General features: G+C 30.6%; 1 protein-coding gene across 1 annotated transcript; it reads left to right on the plus strand.

The window, feature by feature from the left end:
* The first annotated feature begins 27 nt into the window (after nt 1–27).
* LOC143055339 (armadillo repeat-containing protein 7-like) lies at nt 28–8319 on the plus strand. Its single transcript, XM_076228469.1, has 8 exons — nt 28–77; nt 3282–3390; nt 4144–4242; nt 5017–5085; nt 6158–6224; nt 6976–7046; nt 7628–7719; nt 7998–8319. The coding sequence occupies exons 2-8, from the start codon at nt 3282–3284 to the stop codon at nt 8073–8075; spliced, it is 585 nt and encodes a 194-aa protein (XP_076084584.1). The 5' UTR covers nt 28–77; the 3' UTR covers nt 8076–8319.
* The last annotated feature ends 476 nt before the right edge of the window (nt 8320–8795 follow it).

Below are 8795 nucleotides of genomic sequence, written 5' to 3' on the forward strand. Positions count from 1 at the left end.
AACTTTCGGAAGTCTCGGGACTTTATCTAAACTCAGATTTCCAATGTTTATTTCCGGTTTTAAAATAGAAAGTAAAAGTAAGATCTAGACTTTTTCAATCTCTGAGAAAGGCAAATTTCAACAAATTTTTTAAACAAACTGTCGGTTGAAATTTTTACAAAAGCTTTATTCAATTCGGTTATTGAAATGGTGGATACCACATCTCCTTATTTTCATTATTTGTTTACTATCAGTATCACCTGGGAACAGTATGTCTTACGAATCCGGGTCCGTTCGCGCCTTTTCACGTTCGCACCCACTCATGTTCGCCCCCTTTCACTGTCGCACCCTACATGTTCGCACCCAAAGTCCGTTCGCACCCTACATGTTCGCTCCCAATTTTAATTGGTTTTGTGTTTAATAACTTTTAATCAAGTTTTGTCAAGTAGTATTCTTATAAGTATAATTGTCCTCAAAATAAAGTGAGACAGCGTTTTTTTTTGTGTTGAATAAATGTTAATCATGTTTTGGATAGTGTATTGTTAAAAAAAATAATATTCCTTTCTAAATAAATTGGGATTCTGTCGTTTTATTTTTTGTTGAATAACTCTTAATCATGTTTTGGTTAGTGTATTGCTATATTTTATTGTTTCATAGTTTCAGATCAACGGTACCAAGCTGTTAAAAACAATTAATAAATTATCTTTTGTGTTTTACAAGTTTAAAATCTTCAATCTTTTACTCATACCAAGCTATAAATAAATTCAGTATTTACACGAAAGCAATTAAAAACAACAATCATGATTTTCCAATTATTCAACTGGAATTTGAATTAAAATTGGGCGCGAACGTGTAGAGTGCGAACGGACCTTGGGTGCGAACGTGCGAGGTGCGAACGTGTAGGGTGCGAAAGTATATTGGGCGAGAACGGACCTGATACCATGTCTTACTATACAAATCCTTAATCTAACATATATATATATATAATATATATGTTCCTGCTATCACTGAGTATCAGTCACTATCACTATCACTATCAGGCATGTGCTATCTGCTAATTAGATCTGTCAGATCAGCTTCTAGTCTAGTCCAAATAATTATGAGGTCTTGCAGTGCTATTTTATTTTTTTTTTCTGGGACGCCTTTCTTAAAATAGTCTTGCAAGACGTCATAATTTGTCACTACTTCTAGTCCAAAAAATTATGAAGTCTTGAAAGTCTATTTTATTTTTTGGTAGAAGAAGACCAAGTCTTCTGTAGGCCTATGGTGCCAACTTTAAAATCAATGTACCTCCGTATGCTGCATTCTTTTCTGTGTATTACAATTTCATAACAACTGATTCCTGACACCGATTTTTACACATGATTAAGCATCTGAATCATTTGATTTGTAAATTAGGATTGAAAAACAATCACTATCATAAATATGTGACGTTATTTAAGTTATGACGTCATGTTCAATGTAAACAAAGAAGCGCAATTCATCAGGTAACCTTAATGCATATCAAAGACAAAGAATTATTAAAAATGAAATATTGGTATTGTGTTCCTTGAGTTCCTATATTTTACTAGACTACTCAAAGTCTAACGACAACAAGACCGGAAGAAGGAAATAGATTTCTGTGTTCTGCGCAAATGTGGGAATTAAAATAAGCGACAACATTTTTTTTAACGGTTTTGAGTTCATTAGTCATGTTATATAGTATAATGAAAATTTCTGGATTTTTTTTTTTTGTTGATTTTTCTACTGATATAGGGGACTTCCTCCCAATATTAGCCTTCCAAGACATCAGAATTATTTGTACTTATCATCAGCTCCCATAGGTTATTATTTTTCAGTATGTTCAGACATAATGTCACATGATTTGTCAGTTTAAGGGACTCGGCTCCTGCTTCAATTCAAGAAGGTACCGCATCTGTTTTCTTGTGGTAGTCTGTTCTCCTTGAGTTCAGAATGATGTGTGTGTGTTTGAACCCCAGCTTAATAATGTCAAACCATAGACTTTAAAATGATACTAAAGTTGCTGCTTCTCTGCTATGCATGCTTCAGTAAGAAGTAAGAGCAAGAAGTACTGAGATACATATCTTCCTGAGGACTGTTACCTTGAGAATTTAAGTACGTAAAAAAAATGCAGCTTAGCCATGTTAACATGTTGTCCCCAATCATCATTAAGGTATCTAGTTTTAAAATTGTGTCTGTTGATGTCGCCTGTGAACTAAGATGATTAACATGGCTAAAAATAGAAAATATGGGTCAAATGCAGTTTTTGACTTATATCTGTGAAACCAAAGCATTTAGAGCAAATCTGACAGGATAAAATTGCTCATTAGAAGATCTATCTGCCCTAAAATTTTCTGACCATTCAGGCAACCCATTGTTAGGTTGTTGTTCTGAATTGGTAATTTAAAAAAAAATTTGCAGCTTTTGGTTATTATCTTGAATATTATTATAGAAAGAGATAAATGGTTAACAGCAATAATGTACAGCAAAGTAAGACCTAAAAATAAGTTTGCATGACCAAATTGCTCAGTTGACCTTATAGATACAGATAATTGTAAGCAGCAAGAATGTTCAGTAAAGTAAGATCTACAAACACATCACCATCACCAAAACACAATTTTGTCATGAATCCATCTGTGTCCTTTGTTTATTATGCACATAGACCAAGGTGAGCGACACAGCTCTTTAGAGCCTCTTGTTTTATAATTCATCAGAAGGTCAAAGTAAAAGAAGTAAGATTACAAAATGTAGTTTCACATCAACTGTGTTACATATATGATGATGTAACAAAATAATTTCTTTTTACAAATATTGGTCAAAACACACTACATGTACAATATTTTTTACACCATTACAGTCATATAACACATACAAATACATGTATATACATGGAATTAAGATAGATTATAAAAGAAATGTATTTAATAAAATGAAGTATCTAAAATAGGGGGATGGCTTATCCAGTGATTTCATTTTAAAATTTGTGTGCATTGATATAGGAAGATGTGGTGTGAGTGCCAATGAGACAACTCTCCATCCAAATAACAATTTAAAAAGAGTAAACCATTATAGGTCAATGTACGTCCTTCAACACGGAGCCTTGGCTCACACGGAACAACAAGCTATTGTTCATTTTGTACATATACAATGCATATACCCTGCCGAGGTACCCTATTTAAAGAAATATTTTATACATGTATAAGTTTTATTCATCCTCTTGTCTAAAATATTTAAGTGTAACTTATTTTCACTGTGACACTAAATGATCATGAACATAACCAAAGACTTGTATATTTTTACAGATGTTTAGTACCAAGGAGCAGTTAGACAAAAGAACAGGACCTTATGGTATTGGAAGACTTAGTTATTTACAGTCGCTTGTCACAGAATATCAAGACACAAATAGCCTTGGTAGGATTCACTTATATTAGTTCAATCTAACCTATACATTTTGAAGATTTATAATTTATCTCTAGTAGGCTTTTGTTCATCACAAACAATTGTAGATAGAAGATGTGATAACTTGGCTATTGAGATAACTATATACCAAATTAAAGGAAATTTAAGTGACTACATCATGTGCATGCCTACACAATAATAAATTCTTTATTTAAAGAGGGTAAACTCAGTTAGTTACAATAAACTAATCTTCCCTGAGGCCCTCACATACAAATTACAATACAATCAAAACAGATATTTAGGCCACACCAATTTTATTTCTTGTTCTGCGGATTTTTGGACTCCAAAATTTGGGGCGAGCGAGCGATTTGAAAATTTTAATAAAAAAATATTTAATTTACAAATTTTTGAGGCGAAGCTTGAAAAGTTAAGACGAGCGATTAATTTTTTTTTCGTAAACATAAAATAATGGCGTAACAACCATAAATCACCAAATTAATAACCAATATTTTCCTTTGGAAATCCTGATAATAAAATGAGATGTAAAGTTAAAGTATACATCAGTAAATCATCAACTCAATATACCAAAAAGGTATCTAGAGATCAATATACAGACTTCAATAGTTAAAGCATGTGTCATTACAAAAATAGAAAAGCTCTATATGACTCATAGTCTCACAACATAGCAAACTTTAATAATTTGCATGATCCCTAAATTATTTTTACTTTGAGTTATAGTCCTTTAGAATGATTTTTTATTTACAGAATCAAAGCAGCAAGTGTTAGCAAACCTGGCCAACTTTGCATATGACCCAGTAAACTATGATTACTTCAGAACTTTGAATGTCCTTGATCTCTTTCTAGGTAAGTTTTAGTACAAATGCAACACTGGTTTCCATGCATCCCTTGGATTTAAATTGATTGTCATCCACCTCATGAATATGATGAAGTTTTATATGTACAAAAATGTACACCAAATATGGAAAATATGGTGACATTTTGTAAGTACACCAAATAAATATATATAGTGACATTTTGTATGTACACCAAATAAAAATATTTAAAATACGGTAGAATTTTGTATGGACACCAAATATATATCATGTAATTTTATATGTACAACAAAAAATTATATGTGAAATATAGTGAAATTTTGAAAGTACACCAAATATGTGAAATATGGCAACAATGCAGCAGGAATAAACATGTTTTGTGAGATCTCAACCCTCCCCTTGTACCTCTAGCCAATGTAGAATAAAGAAATGCATAGCAATACACACATTTAAACTCTATTGGTGTTTTTTAAAGCCCCAACATGAAAAATGTGAAAGAGCAATGAAAAAACTAACCGCCTAATTTATAACAAAATAATTAAAGAAAAATCAAATATAACAGACATAAACGCACTGAACTACAAATTTCTGACTTTGGAGATACACATGAATAATGTGACAGAGTTAAACATGTTTGTAAGCACCAGAAAATAAATGAAATGAATTCAATATATATATATTCTTTTTTATATGAGAATCACAGAGATGAGGCAAAACATTATCTATAGGAATGTGTTGACTTTTTGTGACTTTAGTTGTATGAAGATTAAGTGCAGGTGTTAATGTATTATTTTTTATGTTGTAGATGCTATTGAGGAAACAGATGACCAACTGGTAGAATTTGCGGTGGGAGGTATATGTAATTGCTGTTTAGGTAATTATGAAGCAGGGATCACCTCATTCTATTTCAGTGTTTGCCTTCCTCCAACCTTGAATATTAGGGTACCCTTGGATTTGAGCACCAATCTTGATTAACTCAGCAGAAACATTCAGTTTTTAAATAACAAATTTGTGAAATAAGTATTATTTTGGATGACTTTTATTGATTTTTTTATATTTTTTCTTAAAATTAAATAACAAACATATATATTTTTAAAAACAGTATTGCAAAATATATGAAATTTACAAATATGTTTTTAACAATTGAAAGAAGCTCTACCCTTGATTTGATATTTGTAGTGATCTCTGTTAGATGATGATATTTAGTAAAGGGATAGGAAATTGCTTTAGTTAATATCACATGCAATTCAGGCACATGCATATCACCGATAACATCTGACCAAAAAACACTAAATTCATCTTCATCTTTATTTCTCTAATCAATTTTTAACATGAATGTATTAAGGTATTAAGATAATTCCTTTTTCAATGTCTTTTTGTCCCTCACTGCCAGGTTGCCCCATTGGCGATATGATTATGGTCTCCATCTATCCATCAGCTGGTGTGAAGCAAATCAATTTACAGAGAGCCTTTGACAGAAAACTTCATTTTTGATAGGATTTTTTGTGTTCATATTCTCCTAATCATACTATGTGGTCATTTTAAAAAAAGATGTGAAAATTTATGCAGCAGTTATGTGACTTTGACCATTTGATTTTTATAGTATTTTAAAAGTGACACCTTGTCTATGCTCTGACCCCCCTTTTTTATGATCAATGATTTTGAAGGGAGACATATGGTTTAAATCCCCTTTTTAAATGGCTAGATCAGCCCCTGTCTGCTTTAGAATAGCAGGAGCAAACAAAACAAAAAATATACATATATTTTACAATGTAAACAATGGTCCTGTTCCACAATTCTATACTGTACACACAATTTTTTCCTCATTTACACAGCAGCATTGGACATTGGCTATAACATAGAAATCTTGTTCATTGTCTTATTAAGTTTTTGAATTATATGGGTGAAGCAAACTTTTAAAAGTTCTCTATTGCTCTATATTGTAGATAAAGAGAACAAGGAATATATCCTGAAGAATAATGGTGTTCAATTGGTGATTAAATGCTTATCAAGGTAATTAATTTAATATATTTAAAGTCAATAAATGAAAAATCTGAAAACAAATTGTATTTATCCTACGAATATGAGTTTATTTTCTTCTAAAGGGAGAGGAAGACAAATAAATAACAAAAATCATATGCTTTGCAATTTTTTGTTTGATAAAGTAATTTATACTTTAACATCATAGATTTATTCGACTAATTGATCAGAATTTGGAACTCTAGCAGTCTTAATCAACTTAGTGACTCTCAAAATTGATTTTCTTCTTTATTCAACCAAATTATAAAGTTCCTTTTCTGAGTCTTATCTGAGATAAATAGTTATTCTTTACTTGATCTTCTATAAATGATGATGCATTTTCCCCCTACAAAAGTCCATTTTAAGGTGGTACCTAACACTTTAACTAAAATTAATTTGGCTCGTTTAATTTTTTTTAAATTTTGACAAAGTATTTACTTTGACCCTTTGACAAAAATATAAAAATTTGAACCAACCGTTTTATCAGAAAAATTACACTGGTTATATAGCAGTTTGACAAATACTTATTTTGATCATTGAGAAGCTTAAAATTCCCTTATGAACACTACGTCATTAAAACATTCTGCTGATTTTACAGAGTTATCTCCCTGTAGTGTTAGGTATCACCTTAAATGAAACTTTTAATTGTTAGTATTTGCTCACTTTGACATTACCTTATCACTCCCAAATTGTATACTTTACTTTTCAATTTAGCAGTTCAAATTATTTACCTTCTTTTTTATAGTTCGAATGAAGAAACTGTATTGTCAGCTATTACAACACTGATGTATCTAACTACACCTAATTCTAAAACAGGTAATCAGGATACTGTACTTTTGATCATTAAAATATTGATGTAACTGACTACCCATAGTTTTAAAAAAATTAAAAAAAAACAACTTCTGTAGACTAATATATCATAAATGTATGTATTTAATTCTACTAACAAACACCTGGGGCAATAGGGCACATGCATTTAGTTATAAAGGTTGTTTTAAAAATTTGCATTTTGAACTGAAAAGTAAATGACATTGTAATAATTCCTAATGTTGAAAGAAGTTAGTTAACCATTTCGTCAACTCAAATTGATTTTATCATCTTTCATGAACTCAATCTTTTTATAAATTAAGGTGATGAAGAGTGATTGGCAATGAGACATCATTCCACAAGAAACCAAATAAGATGAGACAAGATAAGACAAGATAATTTTTATTTCAGACTCAAAAGATCTGTTTATGAGACACATGAGGACAAGTATTCTGTTTAAACATGATACAATGTTAAAATATTTACAGTATCAATTATAGTCAAAACTTTAGATAACTCATCATGTACCATTCTTTTAACCATGTTGATGGCTGGATGATTTATTCCTTTTTCGAAATGTCTATTTATAGAAATATGCAGTGTACCCGTAGTGGAATGTATGCTGAGATTTAGTCAAGCTTCCAACAAAAGAATTGGCAATCTAGCTGAGGTATTTTTACAGGTTGGTTAACATTTCAATTCAGCTTTTGATAATAAAGAAAAACAAAAAGGCATATAGAAAAAGGACCTTAGTAAACACTTAAAAAAAAACTACTTTTGTTAACAAGATCCATACTGAATGCAAATGAATGGAATAAAGAACAGGAAATACACAAATTATATTATTGAAAATTGTTAAAAAAATCTATATTTCAGCACAATGTAGTATTATATTTTCTTTTTATTCTATAGAAAATGAATTATCTGTAAATTGTAAATTATACTGCTTGAAATTTACAGGATTATTGTACCAAACAACAAAAAAGTGAAGCTCTGAAGATACAAGCACAATTCAGTTATCAAGAAAATACAACTTGACCTTTATACCAAAAGTGAAGCTCTGAAGATACAAGCACAGTTCAGTATTTAAGAAAATACCACTTGACCTTTGTACGAAAGTTCTTTGCATTAAAGTACCAAAAGCAATTAATGATTGAATCATGTATGTAGCTTCACAGAAAACAACATTCTGTGGAGAGAAGACTGAACAAAGGGGAAATTTCAGTGAACTGGTGTGCAATATATGATTTTTATTCTAATAAAATTATGTATATTGAAATATTTTAATGTCTTCAAAATCTTAGATGTTTATTGCAATTTTCACATTCATTTAAATTTCTCAATCCTTTATAAATCTGACCATCAAGATAATAAATATTTCCTTTATGGAGGCAAATAAAAGAAGTTGTGATGTTGCAGGCCCCAGATTTATGTGAGTTAATTTTGAAATTTCATATAAAAAAATCATTCCTTAAAATTCAGCATATACTACAAATATAGCTACCAAGTACTATTTATGATATACAATACTTTTAGTACAATCTCAATCCATAAAAGTATCATTTGTAAGAAGTGTAAGAGAGGGGCGAAAGATACCAGAGGGACATTCAAACTCATAGATTGAAAATAAACAGATGACACCATGGCTAAAAAAAAAGACAAACAGACTTGTAAATAATAGTACACAAGACACAACATAGAAAACTATAGACCAAGCAACACAAACCCCACACAAAGCTTGGAGTGATTCCAAGTGCT

This window comes from Mytilus galloprovincialis, chromosome 1, assembly GCF_965363235.1.
Source record: "Mytilus galloprovincialis chromosome 1, xbMytGall1.hap1.1, whole genome shotgun sequence".
Taxonomy (NCBI): domain Eukaryota; kingdom Metazoa; phylum Mollusca; class Bivalvia; order Mytilida; family Mytilidae; genus Mytilus; species Mytilus galloprovincialis.